This window comes from Manis javanica, chromosome 5 (assembly GCF_040802235.1).
Source record: "Manis javanica isolate MJ-LG chromosome 5, MJ_LKY, whole genome shotgun sequence".
Classification (NCBI taxonomy): Eukaryota; Metazoa; Chordata; class Mammalia; order Pholidota; family Manidae; genus Manis; species Manis javanica.
Genome location: NC_133160.1, coordinates 102,148,568 through 102,169,703, shown reverse-complemented (window position 1 = coordinate 102,169,703; position 21,136 = coordinate 102,148,568). Strand labels below are relative to the sequence as shown.

The 21,136-nt window shown below is 38.6% G+C and overlaps 1 protein-coding gene across 4 annotated transcripts in view; it reads right to left on the bottom strand.

The window, feature by feature from the left end:
- SPARCL1 (SPARC like 1) overlaps window positions 1-21,136 on the bottom strand; it is a 46,909-nt gene that overhangs the window by 9,930 nt on the left and 15,843 nt on the right. For 2 of the 4 annotated variants that reach the window (XM_017654499.3, XM_037021136.2), the window contains exons 2-5: window positions 6,241-6,296; window positions 3,238-3,414; window positions 1,861-2,859; window positions 488-575 (exon numbers count right to left, since the gene is read on the bottom strand). In XM_017654499.3, coding sequence (XP_017509988.2) covers window positions 488-575; window positions 1,861-2,859; window positions 3,238-3,414; window positions 6,241-6,294 — 1,318 coding nt within the window. In that variant the 5' untranslated portion in view covers window positions 6,295-6,296. The remainder of the gene's footprint in view (window positions 1-487; window positions 576-1,860; window positions 2,860-3,237; window positions 3,415-6,240; window positions 6,297-21,136) is intronic. The other 2 variants (XM_017654500.3, XM_017654501.3) reach the window with 2 other exon arrangements.

The window sequence follows — 21,136 nt, the reverse complement described above, 5'->3', positions numbered from 1 at the left end:
CTGGGGATTTCAAAAGAACAAAGAACTCTTCTTGGTCTGACTGTAATGGTCGTAGTCTGAAGTCAATAGTCCAATGTTTTACATGTTAGTCCAAAGTTAAGTAAGCTGTGAGAACTTCATTGTGTTGAAATTCAAAATGTTTATGATTGGGAATTAGGTCTTAATTAAAGATGGGATCTAAATTTACTAGTAAGTTATGAATTTGAGAATTTATAAGGTAGTATTAATTCTTCTCAGAAGCAAAAGGATTTAGAGAAAAGGAATTCTAGCTCTTGCAGTAGCATTGCAACAGGACTTCCAGTGTGTAAACACGTTTACCCATAGTTGAATATCACATGTTACAAGAAAATGCCAACACTTCATGGGAGCATGTCCCTGGGGGAGCACTGGGCAGGGAAAAGATGCTATGAAGTGAGCCACGAAGGGATGAGGATAACCCGATGGGGCCGATTCCATGTTTTCCTTGATAAAGGTGTAAACAGCTTGCCTTGTCCATGCTCACCAGTGCTGTGTACCTTCATGTTGCCTTCACTTGAACTTTCATCTTCATTCAGTGAGCTCTCTGCTTTCTTGGCCTTTATAATAACAAGAGGAGAAGATGAAGTTTATTTAGGGGAAAGCTGTTACATAATTTATATCACACTGTGCATACCTTCATAGAGCTTTCCTACCCAGATCATTTCAGATCTCAAAAAGATCTCAACAGCCAAAACTGTGGAAATAGACAGCAACCCTTTGAGAAAAGGAGCCAATTCTACCTTGATCAACAGGACTCAGTGTTGTATATACTCCAGGTATTACTCAATAAAAATTGGAACTAACATCAGGAACAAAGCTGGAACCTTCCCATTGGATTAGAGAGAACAGTAGAAATGTAGTATAATCATGCAATTCTGTAGTTAAGACAAGGTTACATCAGTAATCTCTATGAAGCTGTTGGTAAAGGTTTCTTACCAGGTTTGAAAAGTGTAAGAAAACTAGCAGCAGAGCTCCTAGTAATTGAAGTTACTATTGACATTGTCCACCAAATCTGTGTCTAGTCCTTTTGGCGGGTAGCTGCCAGGGTTTTACCATAAAAGCTCCAAATGATTGACAATATGCTCCCCCCTCCCCCCATTAAAGTTTCCTGATGACCATTTTGGTGTGTGTTCACTTTATAACATTGTGGCTGAAGTCTTTGTCGTTAATCATTAATCATTATAACTGTATCAACAAATCTTGCTGTATCTCTTACTATGTTAGAGGCATTTTGCTAGACACTGGTGACTCAACTTGAATACAACCTGGTACCTGCTCTCAAGGCATTAGAGTCCAGTTGCCACTGCCTCACATCCCCTGTATCTGTCAGAATTTACCATTCCTGTTGGCTCTAGGGACTCCCAGGTGCCAGTACCTGTATCTCTGTGCTTGAAAACCATGGAAATTTATTTGGCCTGCTCAAAGGGCAGACTGGAAGTGCTGAAGAATGAACACCCCTCCTGGCATTTCTCAGCTGTACAAATGTCCCCCAGCTCCCTCACTCTTCAAATGGGGTAATTCAGAGGAATGTGCTTCATGTGGCTTTAATGATGTACTCTGATGAGCTTCCTTTCCTTCTCAGTATCACTTCTCCATTCCTTTCTGTTCCCTGAACTTCTCAAATAAATTGCACTCAAATCCAGTGTCTGCTTCTAGGGCAACCCAAATAAAACAGGCATTTTCAGCCTAATGATGGAGATGCAGAGACAAATAATTTCAATATGTTTTAGTAATGTGCTGATGGAGATAGGCACAGGGGACTGTGAGCACAGAGAAGGGTCCTGGCTGTTTCCTGTAAAGCTAACTGCTTCATCAGACAAGCATTATTGTAAATACCCTCACCCCTTGGTAGTCTCCATGTTCAGTGGCTTCTGCATTCTCATTCTGACGTGTTCTTTCTCTTTCCTCCTCATATTTGAGGTGGTAGGAAATGGTCTGAGCTCTTTCAGCCTCTCTGAAGGCCTCCCCTGTGGAGAAGTAGTCAGCATCACTTGCATTGTGTCTGGGGTCATCATCGCCATCATCACCAGCCATGTCATGACCGGGCATGATGTCACCATCATCAGTAGGTTCCACAAGCAAAGCCTCAGAAATGGCCTTTTTAACCATCTCCTTGTGGTTCCTGATAACTTCAAGGTCAGGTTTTCCCTTTTGGTTCTGCCATTCAGTATCTTGATTGTGCTTACTGATTTTTGATGCAGTTTCCTCTTCCATTTCTGCATTGGAGTTATCCCCTTCTTGTTCTTGGTTACTCTGCTCAAATTCATCTTTCTGCATCTTGCTTACTTGAGTTGGTTGATTGAACTCTTCCAAAATATCATCAGATTTGGTACTATCTTCCTCCTGGTTGCTGTTAGAATGCTCCTTGGGAAATTCTCTCTCCTTTTCTTGGCTATCACTGTGGGTACCAATGTCACCTGGCTCTTTTTCCTCTTCCTCTTCTCCATTGGGAATATTTGCATCCAGCTCTTGGTTTTCTTGATCCTTTAGGTCTTGGCTATGTTTGCTGCTCTGGCTCAACTGAGGATGTGAATCATTTATAGGTTGTTCTTGGTTTTTCTCTGTCTTTGTGATGCTTTCTTGTTGGGTAGAATGTATAGTGGAACTAACATCAGGAGCAAGGAAATCAATGTTCTCTGGAAGCTTTTTCTTTTGAGGCTCACTCATATCTTCTCTTAGGTCCGATGTACCTGCAGGTGGTGTATACGCCAAGTTCTCACTTAAGTCACTTTCACTTTCTTCTTGATCCTGTAATCCCTGCTCTTGGGTGTAACTCTGGTCCTGATCTGCTGACTGGTCATGATTTTCCTCCTTTGACTTCAGTATTGAAGATTTTTCAGCCTTCAAAGGAAAAAAAAAAGTTTATTATTGAAAAAAATGATAATGCAATATCTACATAATATTTATAATTCATAGGCTAACATTCAATATTCATTATTCTTTTTCTTCACATCATGTCAGGTAAACTTATTTATGAGTGTTCTTCACATTCTATAGCTATAACTTTAATCTGAACTTGAATTTCATAAAGTGAAACAATTACATAGCACCTTAGCCATAGCAGTAAAACTTATTCTCACTATTCTAGTGATTGAAGGCAGTTGATATGTTTATTGTCTTTAAAGTGACACGAGAATGAGGTAATATCTTTGTCCATACTTTGAAACTGAGACCTTTGACGACTTTAGAAGTTATATGAGTATAGTCCTGTTGTTTTACCTTATGATTGGGATGGTCTTCTACAGATACTACTGTTTCCTTTTCCTTTTCTGCATCTTCAGCCCTGACAACAGGGACTGCAGTGGTGTCTGATGTTACTAACACTTCAGCCTGCTGGATGGAACTCAGGGAATCAGCAGTTGGTTTGGAATGATCAGACAGGAACCTTGCATTTGTCTAAAAAATTAGGAACTGGTTTGTGTTATTCATGTCCAGATGTTAATGTTCAACATTTCTCATCACTCTTCTGTTGTCATCATTATTAATAGCAATATGCTTCAGACATAACATCAATTAAAAGATATTCTCTAGAATTTTTAAGGATAGAAGCAAATATACAGATACTAATCTTAAAGTGAAACAGAATTCCAATCATGTTTGAGAAAAAGTTATATATGTAGAGATGGGTGAAAACTGGTCAAAATTTATTTCACTTATAGTGACCTTGGAGTTTGGAATTGTTTTCTGTGCTTTTCAAAATTTATGAACCACTCATACTTTATTCTTTTGAAAAGTGCTATCAGAAAATTGAAGTCAAATTAAATTAACCATAGGATATAGCACTGTGCATTTTAAAAATTTAATCTTTGTATTATCACTGATAATTAGCAGAAAAGGTTATAGGCATTTTATTCAATATTTGTTTACTTTATTAACACTATCAATTACCTTAACACTTTATATCCATCAAGAAATTTTACAACAAAAAATAGTTTAATCTAGAACTAATCTGAAAACTGAAACAAGACACCAAATCTAGTAGAGAAGAACAGCTGTGGAGTATTATTTCCACTAGAAGGATGATTCTGTTCATTTGCCAGCAAGATTGGAGGCACAGATGAAGAGTTGGGCAGTGAGACATGATGGGGAAACTGAACAACTAGATTTAGAGATAAGAGGCCTCCCTTCATGTCAATTTGTTAATCCCTGCCCTGCCATCTCTCAAGGTGAAGTGAGCAGAACTATCAAGATAAGGTTATATCTATATAAAGTGTCTTATACATTTTAAAGTTACTGGAATGAAAAAGTACTACTGCTAGTAGTAATATCTAGTAGAGAGATATGGACATTCAGCTGTCAGATGGATCCAGGTGTAAGTACAAAACAGATTCTATGTGGATTGACTTATCTTTATCCCATTAGCAGGTCCTGCATTGCTGACTGGGTAACACAGAGAAAGCCGTGGAGTACAGTATTTATATTAGACGTGCTTTGCTGTTTTGCTTCTCATCACCTTTTCAACTAAAGGTAGTAATATATTTTTTAAAATTTTCCAAAGAGGCCATATTTAGGAGGAAAAAGTAGAAAGCATGGTGGCCAGTTTGGCCAGGCTGCTGGCAGAGGCATTGTGGAAGGTAACAGATGGAGGAGATTTCAGCTGATTGATGGAGAATGGCTCCCCCTCTCTGTTTCCCTCCTCCTCCACTCTCCCTCCCCAAGCTGGAAGAAATGCACAAAAACCACAGCAGCTTATCTTTTCTCAGAAATTTTCTGAAAATGAAATTGTTTTATCAATATGCCCACATCTATATTTATAATAACATACCCTCTGGAAATCTGTGTGGGATCTCCTAACCACACAGAATCCACTTGTATCTGGAGAATCCAGTCAGGGAGAGAAAATGATACAAGATTTTTAATAGGTAAATCCTATGAGAAAATATTTAGCTTTCTAGCATTTGGGTGTGTATGATAACAAATCGTCATAGAAAGGAAACATCTGGAATGTATTTATATGCAAATGTGTCACTCAAACATTCAGTTCAAAGGCACTTTTGAGGCCTGTTTACATAGTGGCAACAGCTTCAAGGGCAAAATACAGATAGGAGGGAACAATGGTTCTGGTGGGAGCTCCTTTCTGTGCTGCACATCATTTATCCACTTTCATAATTTCAGAGGACAATGTATGATTTTGGCTAGAGTGACTCCACACTACTTAATCAGGATTCTTAGCAATGGCCATAAATTCTGTTTTCTAAGAACTGCTTGGTCTGGGAGGCATGGCGCTTGTCTTTGCTGTCAACCAGAAGCTAGCCATCAGCGATCCAAAAAGCAAGGACAGAATATTAGATGTAGTGGAGAGGGAAGGAGAGAAGTGACAAGAGAAATTGCTTTATCTGTTTAAAAGAGGCTGATTCCTCCATTTGGTGAAAAAGAAAACAATGGTACAAATCCTTCAGTTTGATTAAGGATGATTTGAATCATTTGGGAGACATTCAAGTGATCATCCAAGCCGTGGTTCCATTAGAAAAAAAAAACACAAACTGTCAGGATATTTTGAGGCTGCTGACATGGTCTTGAATGATTTGATTTGTGTGTGGCTGATTTATTGCTGTGTGAATGGTGAGGCCAGTATACTTCACCAGGAAGAAAACCATGTTCCAGTCCTGTCTGCTTTCAGCATGTTTGCCTGGACAGATCCCCAGGGATGAGTTAGGAGCTGATTTTTGCTCACCATACTATTTCCTGCCCCCACAATATTGATTCCTCTTTTTATTACAGCCTTTATTTATTTATTTATTTATTTATTTATTTATTTATTTATTTATTTATTTATTTATTTATTTCTCAGCCACTATGTATTTTATTTTGAAGCAAATGCTGCTGGGGATTGTGGGCATGCACCCTACCATTTCACATACTAATTTCTTAGATATCGCATACTAATGTGATGTGATGAGCTTCCGTAGCAGAACCTCTCTTCCCATTGTTTTTAATGTTTGGACACCTTTCCTGGAGAATAAACTGATAATCAACATCTCAGCTGTATATTTATTGTATCCTGTAGAATAATGGTTTTATTCTTTATACGGAAAGATGTATGTATTTTAAGTATCTTATTTCAATTTTTCTAGTCATTCATTCTCTGATTGGGAAAAAATAATCTGATTAAAATGAAAAAGAATTTCAAACCGCTATTTAAAACCATATTCTTTTAAATGGAGGATTCCTAAACTAAATGTCAGGAGGGAAAGGTGTAACAATAGAAGAAGGGATAGTTACCGGGACTGCAGCTGTGGTTCCCACAATGGATAGGAGAAAAAGCACAGTCTTCATACCTGTGAACCAAGAAGATAATTAGCAGTGGAGGATAAAAGTTTGTGAAAGATTAAAAGATAATCTTCCTAGTAAATATTGAGCTTGATACTATCTTTTGCATTTAAAGGTGATTGTTTTCTTTATGGACTAGTATGTCTGAAGACAGATTAATCACAGTTTTTACCCAGTTGTGTCTCTGTGAGAATGACTCCTTGATTTTTGAGCCCAGCTGTATTTGGCAGAACCTATCTCTGTTTATGATTGTGTTTCCTTGAATAAAGACTCTATGCAGATCTTGGGTCTTAATATTTGTAAGTATTCTCTTTGGTGATGGATGGAAAAACCCATACATTGGATGCAGATTTTTAGGACCAAGACATTGCACTTCCCTGCAGGGGTCATCATGTCGTGTGGTTTAGGGCTCTCGCACTGGCGATCTGAGCTGGTGGCCGCCTGGAGGTGGACTGGGCTTGGTAGGCACTGTCCATTTTCAATTAGTATTTTAAAATCCAGAGATTTCATGTAAAAATCCAGATGCAGTTTCTCTTGAGCCGTTGGGCCTCTTGGTCACACCAGGCCTTCCTGGCAACAGTTGGCTGTGTCTGAGGAGACCATCCTCTGTAAGGGGCACTGGCAATTGGACCTGGCCTGTCTTATCTGTTATTTGACTTACCTTTGAGTTTAGTTAGTTCCAAACAAACTTCTCCAGTTTAGAGATGAGAAAGTAGGGCTCAGGAGGCTAAGTAAACTGGCCTCTAGATGAACTCTCTTAAAAACAGTGGCTGTCTGTGTTTCCTTGCAGAGGACCCTTAAGCCTACTAGTCTGAACTCTGACCAGGATTGGGGATATGGTTGTTGGTCTTTAATACAGATTCTCTGGATCCCCCAGAAAGAGTAGATGACTCCTTTAAATTATTTTTTTGCATAGTTTTATACATAAATGCATCCATAGAGCTTTTAATAACACTGAAGTTTATAGAGAAGTTTCTTTTGCGAGTTATCTCACTATTTCCAAATAAATGCTTAAATGGATATTTTTTAAAATGTCAAACAACTTCTACTGGTTTCATACGGTAACAGCTATCACTTAATGCACACACACATGCACAAACTCTCCTCCTCCTTCCTTCCCTCCTCTCTCCTCCTAAAATAATTCTCACAATTCTTATTCAAATCATTATTTAATTTTCATGACAATGCAAATATTCTTCACAGCTATGCGAAGTAGTCATTTTCTGTGATGAATCATACTTGAATTTCTTTTCTTGAACAATATTTTGTTTTTGTGTGGACCTAGAAATTGTCTCCTTTTTAAATGTACTTTTCCATGTACCCATCACTTATTCTTCCCAAATTTCCCCAAAACATTTAAAACTCCTTTTACTATGGTAACAAAACAAACCCATAAGGGGGCCCCCTGAGTCCCATGCCCGCCTTTGAGATGCCCCTCCCGGGGTATCCATCTCCGGCTTGGTTTGACTGAAGTCCTGGTAGCTGAACTGATTTTCCTTTGGGATCTCATCACCACCAGCACCACCTTGGCTAAAAGGAATCCCCTTTGCTCTTTTCTTGTGTTTGAGTTCTTGCTTCATGGGTCCCACAGGTTTTTCTTTTTGGTGTTCTCACTCATTTTCATGGTGCATAAGCTTCAGACACTTTCTGAGAAACAGTATCTAGGAGACAGCTTTTGAGATTGCATATCAGAAAGTATCTGTATTGTATCCTTCATTTGATATGAAGTTTTGCAAGATAATAGAGTTTAGATAGGAAATTTTTTTTCTCATAATTTTAAAGCATGTTTCATTTCCTTCTAGCTTTCAGTGTTGCTCCTAATAACTCCAGTGTCAATTTTTTCCAATTTTAAAAAATGATAATTGCTTTTTTTTTCTTCCTCCAAGCTTTTAAGTTTTAACATTTATCTCTGTAGTTCTGAAATACTACAATTTCTGCCTTAGTTTGGATCCTTTTAAATTTCCTGTAGGCACTCATGAAGCCCTTTGAATTTGGACACTGATGTATTTCAGTTCTTGGAGATTTTTATGTGTTAATTCTTTGACGATTTTTGTCTATTTATTTTTATCACCTTTTCTTTCTGTAATTCATATTACAGAATTTAATATGTTAGAATTCGTGGGTTGATTCTCTGGTTTATGCACCATTTACTTGTTTTCTAGCTTATTTATACAATCCTGGGAAACTTACTCAATTTTATCTTTCATCTCTTCTACTGACTTTTTAAACCCCTTTTCTTACACATTTGTTATTTATTTCCCAATGGTCCCCCTTTTTAAATATTATCCTCTTCTTATTCAGTTAGGGTGATATATACTCATCTTTTTGAAGACGATAATCAAATCTTTAGAAAATTTCCTCTGCTTTCTGCATTTTCTGTCTCCATACTATCCTTCCTTTTCTGGCATGTTTGTTTTGCCCTTTGTTTTTCATGTTGAAAGATTTCCCAAAATGTCTAGTGTCTTCAGTTGTCCAGTGATATTTAGCAGTGAGTCGACAAAAAGCCAACTAGAAGATTCATGGGTAGGGCTTGTCACCTCGGAATGCTTCCATGGGGGCCCTGAGGCAGGAATATAATGGATTTGTTGGGGGACCCCAGATGTGATTGTCTGATCTTTTCTCTGGGGGAGGTTTTTTTTCTGGAGACTTTCATATCTTCTCCCCTGGGGAAGGAGGTAAAGGTCTGGTTGCTAGCATTCTGTGAGACCAACGGGTGAAGGGACTAGAGTCTCCCAGTGCACACGCTGACTCGCACATAGTCCCCAGGTTTCTGAATGGCACTGCATCCCACCCTCTGCAGTGCCTAGCTCGAGTTGAGGGCCAGGGAATATCCTTCTCTTTCCTGTTTAGGGTGAAAAGGGGAGGCACCTGGCTGTGCAGGCATGAGGAAGGATCTTGCATCTGTTTATCTGATAGGCTTTCAACCAATCCTCCTGATTTCAGCCTCTACCTTCACTTTGCCTTCCAAACAACCTGGTGCCTCTAGTTCTTGAAACTTCTCTGGTTTTTGTGGTGTGAACTGGCTTCTTTATCTGTAGTACCCCTCTCTGAAGTTCTGATCTTACTTCTAATCTTTGCCTGTCCTTCCAACAGTTTTTCATCTTCTAAACATTTTTTGCTGTTTTGTATCTTCTTAATTCATGTTTTCTTTGTCATTCTGAATTTATATTATCATTATTTTTTTCTATCATACTGGAATTTTAGCAGGGAGTGACAATATATGTACATTTTTTTCTACTCCATTTAATCAACAATTTCCATGTCTTCATCTGGTTTATATCCCTCTTATTATTATTATTTTATTTTTTTAGGACATAGGAATTACTATGGGACTTCAGTTCTAATTTCATTAGCATATGAAGTTTTTATTGAAGAAAAGGAGGCTATAGGTGCTAGCACAGACTTCCTCATCATGTTAGAAACAAATAACATATTTCCACCTATCCACTATGTAAACCCCAAAGAATGGGTCACCTGGACTAGGAAACGGTGTGTTGAAAGGATGAGCTGAATGTGGAAGGTGATTTAGAATTGAGGATGGGAGGAAACTGCAAACTATTTATAACCTTAAATAAGCTAATCTATTCCAGCTTTAATGAAAATAATATGTACTCATCTTGGAGAAATTTAATTCCTCTAAGGGATCCCTCTGAAAATCACTATACATAACTTAAGTAGAAATTCAGAGTACTGACAGTGGAATGTGTATTGTTATGTCTTTAAATAAACATATTTAGAACTAGTAATGGTGTAGAGAAGATAGTGGAAGTTTATAGTATTGAAGTGCCTCAGGTTTACCAAATAGATTTCAAATGGAATATTATCTTATTTGACCTTTGCAGCAACCCCATGATACAACAGATGAAAATGAGCTTAGAAAGGCTATGACAAGACATGCCTATGGTCACAGAGTGGTTAAGAAAGGGAACTGGACTTGAATCCTTCTTTCCTGGCTCTTGCTCCAGTGCTTTCTCAGGTCTGCTGCAAATAAAGATCTCCATTTACCTCTTGTACAAAAAAGTAGGGAGAACAAAAAAACCTCCAAAAAACCAAAAGCAGTATTGGGAACAATTCAGAATTTGCCTTGAGTTTTTAGAGTTCCAAACATTTTAAGGTTTAAAATTTTGCATACGTGGCAAATATATTTTCCTATGTTGGGGAAAAAAGGCTTATCATAGAAAGCAGGTTGAATTATTTGATATAAAAAGTCTCTTTAAATAGTGCTTTTTATAGTCTAACCAAGGCAAAAGCATATAAAGTCAATTTCCCCTGAATGAAGAATATGTTTAAATAAAAGAATGTAGCAACCTCTCACCCCCACACCCCAAAATCTAACCCTTCAGTTACATTAGAAAACACCTTAGAATTAAGAAAGCACCACACTGCCAGGAGAGCTGCATTCTGGCTCCAGCAAGGTCTTAACTGGCCAAGAGACCTTGGGCAAATCACTTACCCCTTCTTGATATAGTTTTCTTAAGTGATGAACAATGAAGAGGATGACCTAGATGATTCTCTAGCTCTACTATTTATAATTCTAAAATTGGAAATAATTCTATGAATCTTATGGACCATGAACTGATGCTACCTTTTTTCCTTAAATTACTAAACTCACTAAAAATATACTCTATGATTTTATTGTATTAAAATACAATATTTTAAATATAGTATTTAATGTTTTGAGTAAATAAGTAGAATCTATTTCCTAACTCTATTATTGATGATTATTTAACATATTTTATTCTCTTAGTGAATGTTAATTGTAAAGAGTCATTGAAAAATGCAGTTTAATTCCTCTATAATCTAGAATTTAATTCATTCATTCCACCAATGTTTATAAATTTAATGGAACTATAGACATTTATATTTTAGATCAGCATGTTATTACTATTCTATTGTTTCAGAAAATTGTAAAAATACAAAATAGTGTATTTCGTGTAGGGTTTCTTTACCTTGGCACTATTAACATTTTGGGCTGGATAATTTTTTGTTGTGGGGAGGGCTCTTTAGCAGCAGCCCTGACTTCTACCCACTAGATGGCAGTAGCAAGTCCTCTTTCCCCAACCAGTTAGGACAACCAAAAATGTCTCCAATCGTTGCCGAGTGCTCCCTGAAGGGCAAACTCACCCTGATTGAGAATTACTGGTTTAGTAGAAGAAGAATGGGATTTTGGACTGAAAGACGTGTATCCGAACTTGGGCCAGCACTGGCCAATCCATGTAGTCTTCGGCAAGTTACTTAACCCTCTGAGCCTTATATTCCCCATCTGAAAATGAGGATGACATCTGTGATGATTTATTTTATTTATTTACTTATTTTTTGGATTCTAGAAATGCCAACTCAATGGCTTCATTTTTTTTTTTTTTTTTTTGAGAGGGCATCTCTCATATTTATTGATCAAATGGTTGTTAACAACAATAAAATTCAGTATAGGGGGGTCAACGCTCAATGTACAATCATTAATCCATCTCAAGCCTAATTCTCGTCAGTCTCCAATCTTCTGAAGCATAACAAACAAGTTCTTACATGGTGAACGAATTCTTACATAGTGAATAAATTCTTACATGGTGAACAGTACAAGGGCATTCATCACAGAAACTTTCGGTTTTGATCATGCATTATGACCTATAAACAATCAGGTCAAATATGAATATTCGTTTGATTTTTGTACTTGATTTATATGTTGATCCCACATTTCTCCTATTATTATTATTATTTTTATTTTTAATTAAATGCTGAAGTGGTAGGTAGATGCAAGATAAAGGTAGAAAACATAGTTTAGTGCTGTAAGAAGGCAAATGTAGATGATCAGATGATCAGGTGTGTGCCTATGGACTAAGTATTAATCCAGGCTAGACAAGGGCAGCAAGACATCCACGGATGCAGAAGATTTCTCTCAAAGCAGGGGGGGTGAGGTTCTGAGCCTCACCTCTGTTGATACCCAAATTCTCACCTGATGGCCCCCCTGCGACTGTGCCTGTCTTAGGTTGTTCCTCCCTTGAGGAATCTTACCCGTCTCTGGCTAACCAGTCATCTTCCGGGGCCATACAGGGAAATGTAAAGTTGGTAAGTGAGAGAGAAGCCATATTGTTTGCAAAGGTTAGCTTTTTACTTCTTTGCAGATTTATGCCCTGTGGCTTCTATGCCCAGCACTTGTCTCGAGGTATCTTTACCACCTGGAGGAATTATGATACTCGGTAAATTCAATATGAGGCACGAATTCTATTTAAGGGTTGTAATTAGGAAGGAAGAAGAAAAGCTATAGATGTAGCATATGAAGGAAACATGGGAGGATTGATTATTTCTTTGACATATCTTCTTGTATAGTACCTTAAGTATGTATAGGTTTTAAACTACTAACTAATTTGCACACACATATTAACATAATAGGAATACGGTGACATAAACAAAGCAAATCTATAATTACCATCCATCTCCAGTGAAGCCAAGAAAACCATTTAGGCACCCTAGGCATTTGTGAAAATTTATCTATGATATGATGGATATTGTCCAACTGTACTTGAACCATCAGACAAATTAAAGCAGCCCATTTCTGGGATCTGTTCACATCCCATATGTTCTTTTAACCATAGATAGTCTATAGTCATGAGATTTTGGAGTGCTACAACTTGCACCTCTCCCAACTCCTGGTTGAGTTCCAACAGTACAGATCCTGTCAAATTCATTGTCTCACTGTATGCACATGCCAGCCTAGACATCTCCCTCCTCATTCCTATGGCAAGTCCAGGAGATGGTGGGCTGGATGCAGCCACAACCGCAGCATCGTCCGGATCCCTGTGGACGCTTTTTGATGATCATCCCCCGGCACAAGTCCTCCAGAGAGTGCTGATGCCGGAAGCTCCTCCTCATATCGTATCTTAGTTCATTTTCTGGGTATCCAAGCTCGGCCTTGATCTTCTGCATAGAAACAAACAGACCCTTTGCCCACACTTTGACATGCCCTCTATACCACTGTGCAGAACTCATTGGAGGTCAGCACACAGGGACTGCTTTTTTTTTTTTATTATTAAGAGAAAGGAATATTATCAGAAAAGAGTACCTCCATAGCTGATCATCTGACGCCCTTTAAGTGATCAACATTAAGGATATTTGAAGCAAGCGTTGATCTTTGATTTACCAATAGTTTTATCCTGTTAAGGAGTAATCCCCCTTTTCTTTCTTTATTTCTTTCTTTTTTTTTCTTTTTTTTTTTTAATTTTTAATCTACACTTACATGAAGAATACTATGTTTACTATGCTCTCCCCTATATCAGGTCCCCCCTAACAACCACATTACGGTTACTGTCCATCAGCTTAGCAAAATGTTGTAGAGTCACTACTTGTCCTCTCTGTGTTGTGCAGCCCACCCTCCCCTTTCTCCCTCCCCCCCATGCATGCTAATCTTAATACCCCCCTTCTTCTTCCCCCCCCTTATCCCTCCCTGCCCACCCATCCTCCCCAGTTCCTTTCCCTTTGGTACCTGTTAGTCCATTTTTGGGTTCTGTAATTCCACTGCTGTTTTGTTCCTTCAGTTTTTCCTTTGTTCCTATACTCCTCAGATGAGTGAAATCATTTGGTATTTCTCTTTCTCCACTTGGCTTATTTCACTGAGCATAATACTCTCCAGCTCCATCCATGTTGCTGCAAATGGTTGGATTTTTCCACTTCTTATGGCTGAGTAGTATTCCATTGTGTATATGTACCACATCTTCTTTATCCATTCATCTACCGATGGACATTTAGGTTGCTTCCAATTCTTGGCTATTGTAAATAGTGCTGCGATAAACATAGGAGTGCATCTGTCTTTCTCAAACTTGATTGCTGCGTTCTTAGGGTAAATTCCTAGGAGTGGAATTCCTGGGTCAAATGGTAGGTCTGTTTTGAGCATTTTGATGAACCTCCATACTGCTTTCCACAATGATTGAACTAATTTACATTCCCACCAGCAGTGTAGGAGGGTTCCCCTTTCTCCACAGCCTCGCCAACATTTGTTGTTGTTTGTCTTTTGGATGGCAGCCATCCTTACTGGTGTGAGGTGATACCTCATTGTAGTTTTAATTTGCATTTCTCTGATAATTAGCGATGTGGAGCACCTTTTCATGTGTCTCTTGGCCATCTGTATTTCTTTTTTGGAGAACTGTCTGTTCAGTTCCTCTGCCCATTTTTTAATTGGGTTATTTGTTTTTTGTTTGTTGAGGCGTGTGAGCTCTTTATATATTCTGGATGTCAAGCCTTTATCGGATGTGTCATTTTCAAATATATTCTCCCATACTGTAGGGTTCCTTTTTGTTCTATTGATGGTGTCTTTCACTGTACAGGAGCTTTTCAGCTTAATGTAGTCCCACTTACTCATTTTTGCTGTTGTTTTCCTTGCCCGGGGAGATATGTTCAAGAAGAGATCACTCATGTTTATGTCTAAGAGGTTTTTGCCTATGTTTTTTTCCAAGAGTTTAATGGTTTCATGACTTACATTCAGGTCTTTGATCCATTTTGAGTTTACCTTTGTATATGGGGTTAGACAATGGTCCAGTTTCATTCTCCTACATGTAGCTGTCCAGTTTTGCCAGCACCATCTGTTGAAGAGACTGTCATTTTGCCATTGTATGTCCATGGCTCCTTTATCAAATATTAATTGACCATATATGTTTGGGTTAATTTCTGGGGTCTCTAATTTGTTCCACTGGTCTGTGGCTCTGTTCTTGTGCCAGTACCAAATTGTCTTGATTACTATGGCTTTGTAGTAGAGCTTGAAGTTGGGGAGTGAGATCCCCCCTACTTTATTCTTCTTTTTCAGGATTGCTTTGGCTATTCGGGGTCGTTGGTGTTTCCATATGAATTTTTGAATTATTTGTTCCAATTCATTGAAGAATGTTGCTGGTAATTTGAGAGGGATTGCATCAAATCTGTATATTGCTTTGGGCAGGATGGCCATTTTGACGATATTAATTCTTCCTAGCCATGAGCATGGGATGAGTTTCCATTTATTAGTGTCCCCTTTAATTTCTCTTAAGAGTGACTTGTAGTTTTCAGAGTATAAGTCTTTCACTTCTTTGGTTAGGTTTATTCCTAGGTATTTTATTCTTTTTGATGCAATGGTGAATGGAATTGTTTTCCTGATTTCTCTTTCTATTGATTCGTTGTTAGTGTATAGGAAAGCTACAGATTTCTGTGTGTTAATTTTGTATCCTGCAACTTTGCTGTATTCCGATATCAGTTCTAGTAGTTTTGGAGTGGAGTCTTTAGGGTTTTTTATGTACAGTATCATATCATCTGCAAATAGTGACAGTTTAACTTCTTCTTTACCAATCTGGATTCCTTGTATTTCTTTGTTTTGTCTGATTGCCGTGGCTAGGACCTCCAGTACTATGTTAAATAACAGTGGGGAGAGTGGGCACTGTGATGATTTATTTTTATGTGATTAATTGACTGGGCTGCAAGATGCCCAGCTATCTGGTTAAACACTATTTCTGAGTACGACTCCCAGGGCATTTCCAGAAGAGATTAGCATTTGAACCAGTATACTGTGTAAAGCAGACTGCCCTTCCCAGTGTGGGTGGGCTTCATCCAGTCTGTTGAAGGCCTGAATAGAACAAAAAAGAGGAGGAAGGAAGAATTTGCTCCCTCAGCCTCATTGTTTGAGCTCTGACGTTGGTCTCCTGTCCTTGGTGTGGGACTTACACGATCAGTGCTCCTGCTGCACAGGCCTTCAGACTAGAACCAGAGAGTCTATAAGGCCACCACGTTTCCTGGGTCTCCAGCTTGCAGAAAGCAGCTCAAGGGACTTATCAGCATTCATAATTGCATGAGCCAGTTCCTTATAAGAAATTAATCTCTCCCTCTGTCTCTGTTTCTTTGGAGAACCCTGAGTAATATAATACCGAATTCAGCTTTGTGAAGACTAGAAGCAATTTTTCAAAAAATGCCTGATACCTGAGAGGTGTTCATTAATGCTTATTCTTTCTTCTCTTACTTTCCACAAAATCGAATTGTTATTCTTGAAAAATAACTTAGAGTCTCAGAAAATAATATGTTTTGTTGTGAGGTAAGAATAATTGTCCAGGGAACATTTAAAGTCTCTTTTACCCATACATTTACCAAAGCTCCCTTTCATCCTGGAGTCTTTCCTACATTCATCACCAATAACTATGTAATGAGGCTAAGAAACTGCTACTGCATTTTCTTATAAATGGGGTAACATGAAGGGGAAGCAAGAATCATCAAAAATGCTGTCAGTTTTAAGACTGATTTCCTTTTGATTTTAGTTCTTATTGCAATATGTATAGCTAATGAAACCTGAAAAAAAAATTCCCTTTAATTTGATAACATGATCACAAATTCCCTTCACCTTCTTAAATCATATGCAGCAATGAGTCAAAAAGAAATATGCGTCCAGTTGGCCAGAGCTTGCATCACTCATTCACGCTTCTATTTATTTACTGAGTGCTTTCTAGGCACTGTCTATGCACAGGGCTACATACGTCCTGACTGAAGAGTTACAAAGGAGGAAGTCAAGTAAATCAATGATTTATATAATGTAGTGAATATGTACATTATGCGATGGAAACACAGATAAAAGGCATTTAAAATTAGGAAGTTATTATTACTAACATTTACTAAGTTCTAAGTGCTTAAGTTACAGGCACTGTTCTGAGTGCCTTGCATGTACTAATTCTAAATCTTCCCAGAGATCCTACAAGGTAGCACTTTATTTTCATCATTTTACTAGTAAGGAAACTTAGTAAGAAACTACAGTTAAGTAATGAGCTCACGGTTACACAGCTAAGTGGCAGATCTGATATTTGAGACCTGGCTGTTTGATTTTAAGTTTGTGTTCTTAGCCACTTTGCTCTACTGCCCCTATATAGAGAGGACTTTCAGAGAAGGTAATTCTTGATCTTAGCTTTGAAAAGCAAATCAGTAGTAGTAGTCAGATGTATGAAAGATGGAAGGGCAGTGTAGAGGGTGGAAGCAACAAAGGTGACGGTTCAGAGATATAAGACTGCAAATGTTCGAGTTACCAGGGTGTTAATGGGGGAAGTAGTAGGAGATGCGGCTCAAAAAACAAAGTGAGTCCTTGTACTTTAACTAGGAACTTTAAGAGCCAGCTGAAAAGCTATGGAGACTCAATGAACGATTGTAAGCGGGGGAGTGATATAATCAGATTTCTGTATTAGAAAGGGTCCTTGGGACAGACCAGTAGAAAGACTAATTAGGAGGAAATTGCACTATCATGGTGAGAAGTGAGAGCCTTAAATTTTGGCTGTGGTCTTGGAAATGGAGAAAAGAAGGAGAGCTCCAGCTTATACAGGCTTGTGAGAACCAATTGTTCAATTTCCAGGAATTTTGTGAGCTGGCTATTAAACAAAGACATCATTAAAAGTTAAATTATATACACTTATAATTAAATCAACTTATTAAAAATAAAGGAAAATACTCAAAATCAAACACTTCATATTTATTTTGTTACAAAAACGCTTTTACTACTCTCTTGAGGTTATTTACCTCTTGCCTCTGTAGGTGGAAATACTATAAAATGTGTGCTACTGTGCATCTCTTCCTAATTATGTTTAGTGATGTCATGTTAGCAGCTTGAAATCAGCCATTAGTGGAAGGATTACACCGTGGAAATAATGAAATTCTACCCAGCTTTCCTCTTACCCCCCCTCCAAAGCTGGTCATTAAACACTTGTCAGTATACCTCTGGAGAGTTCTGAGAGATATTTAAAGGTAGAACAGATAAAACTTGAGTATCAGTTGGTTATTGTGGGAAGAAAAGAAGGGAGAATCTTGGGTTATTGCATTTCTAATCTGGGCAACTGAGTAAATAGTGATGTTAATCACCAAGATAAGGGATTTTGAAAGGAGGATCTGGTTTTAGCAGAAGGATGATGAATTAGTTTTGGACCTGTTGAATTTGAGTGAGATATACTCGGATAAATGGGTCTGGAGGTAAACGGAGAGTTTGGAGCTAAAGATATTCGAGTGCTCTCAGCATGAGGAACTGTGCGGTGGGTAGAGCGGAGGGCAGGAGCCGGAACGCTGGTAAGTGCCGGCCATCACCTCCTTAGAGGATGGGAGGGGCTCCAGACACGTGAGGTGGGAGAAAGGAGAATCCCGTAAGAAAAAGAAAGTGTTGAATGTCATGGAGAGGGCAAGGCAGACAAAGCCAGGGACTCATCCTCTGCCCTTGAGATCACAGAGGCTATTGGAGCATCGTGAGAGGGTAGTTCTCGTGTGCTGATGTCGGTGGGGGCCAGTCTGCAGGGACTGGGCAGCAGGCGGATAGACAGTGATGCAGTAAGACAGGCAGTGTGGAACGCTCACTTAAGATGCGTGGCTGTGAAAGAAAGGTGAGCAAGCAGGTAGCCAAAGGGGGAAGTATAGTCATGGGGAATTTTTATTTGTATTCACGTGTGGTTATCCAGTATTTTCTATGCTGAGGAGAAAGTATAAGTAACTAATGAGAAGATACAGGGGAGGAGAGGAGATGTGGTGAACAATGAAGGTCCCCGACAACAACGACTGTTGGGCTTCATTGCCTGTGACTTTAGCCTTGGCCTGAGGCTCATTTTGGCCAAAGGGACATTAGTAAATGTGATGCCAGCAGAGGCTTGGAAAGCACTTCCACAAAGGGCTGTGTCTTCCCATGAAAGCCACCACACTGTGAAAAAGCTAGGCCTGAAGTCTAGTTTGGACTGCTGAGTGATAACCAGCCACACTGAGAGAACCCTGGAGGATGAGAGACCATCGGGGATGGCTCAGCGTCAGCTGAGCTCCCAGCTTGCTGGAGCCACATGAGTGACTCCAGACAAAGTCAACAGAAGACCACCAGGTTGGGTCCAGTAGAGACTACATGACCATGTCTGAATTAGGAGGCTGGTTTTAAACCATTTAATTTGAGGATGGACTGTTAAGCAGTAATAGATAACTGAAATAGGGGAAAACAGAGAAGTTGCCTGAGTCATTAGGAAGGTAATATTGCACAGCAATTAAAGGTATAGGATCTGAATCAGGATTTCCTGGACTCTAATACTTAATTTGCATAAATCTTGGGTAAATTATTTAGCTTTTTTGAGTCTGATTCTTTATCTGCAAAATGATGATGAGGATGAAATGAGATGATAGAATTTCAGTAAGCCCTTGATAAGTATTTGCTGGTTTTTATATTAAAGCACAGGTGGAAGGTTTAACTTTGAAGAGGAGGGGTTCATTATTCTTTCAGACAAAAGAGAGAAAAGCTTAACTCTAGGGATGTGTTGACACAAGTCTCCCCAGAATATCAGTTCAAGTTGGACTTAGTCACACCTTCTTTACATTTATATGACATTTCACAGTTTATAAAATATTTTTCTTGTATACTGTCTCATTTGATCCAATAAGGAAAGGAAAACACATAACATTTAACTATAAAGAAATACAAGCTTGAAGAATCTAAATTATTTGGCTAAATGTGCAAGGCTTAAAAGATGAGTGAGGAGTAGAATGCTGTGCTTTGGACTCATAAGCCAAGGTTCTCACATGGTCCAGCAGAACAGGCTGCAGACGAGAAATCAGAGGTTATGGTTTGGGGCGCTGGTCCTCAGTCAGCACGAAGCATTCCTTTGAGCAGATTACTTAATCTCTCCAAATTTCATCCATAGAATGGGAATAACAGCTCCACCTAACGCCACAGGGTGAGGTGGGGAGCTCTTTGCCGCCTCCCAAGTGACACACACGTGTGAGTGACCATTGTTCCCACTGCCTTGGCCTTGCACTTTTCATCAATAGTACCACTACATTAATTTGTGTCTTGTATTATGGGTGGTATTGGAAAATTAATCTAGTATTCCCCTATATTTTCTCCTCCTTCGTTCTATGTCTTCCTTCCATGGTGATTTCAAGCTGCCAAGGAGTCCAGTTCCAGAATATTTTTACATTTAGTTCACTCATTAAAAAAAAATTCACTGGTCTCATATTCCATACATTTAGATTCTGGTTTTCTATATGCATTGAATCAATGCCTAGGAGATAAGAATATTCCTGAATTAATGTCTTTGTAGTTTCAGGTCAGAGGTATTTTCACATTGGCCTTAACCCAAAAGAGCTAGAAGGCTGAGAATCTTGGCACAGCTGTGGGGAGGATATATTAACACATGGAGTAAGTATATAAGTACAGGGTTTGTCATATGACATCTGGTGGCCACTTGTGCAGGCTTTGTGAGAGCTCACCCCAACATTTTCTGCATGGTCCCTGATTATTTACTGTGTCTCATTTTGGAAGTATTTCTTAGGGATGTCATGTTAATTTCTATTGTGAAACTGAAAACAAAATTTACAGGCAGAATAAAGCTGTTATTTAGAACTATCCAAAAGAGAAACCACATTGAGTTTTCAATTATAAAGCAGATGCCTGTGTTGCATTTTTAAAGACAGGATTTTGCAGAGCAATCCAGCACCAAGGATGTATAAGGTTTTGAGTTCTGCCGTGTCCCACTTTGTCCTTCAGACCAGTCACCGAGCATTTTTGTCTTGCCGAGCATTTGTCACACAGATTGATTAGGATAGTTTCACAGCCTTTAACTTCTTATTTTAAGAACTGAACAAATGTGCTGATTTGTATAAATAAGACAGAGTGGAGAAGTTTCCTGGGAAATGAGAGATATTTTGAAAACAACCGTCATACTAGACTCCAGGGAGGTTTAATTGGCTGATGCTCGAAAAGTACTTTGTAAATGAAATCCATGATATCCTTGCTAAGTATGATGAATACCATTGATTCTTGGGTAAGTAAAAAGTCACATATTTTGAGTCAAATTTGGTGTGTACTCTGTACAAAATGCAAATGGCTATTTTTGCTAAAAGAGCAAATAAA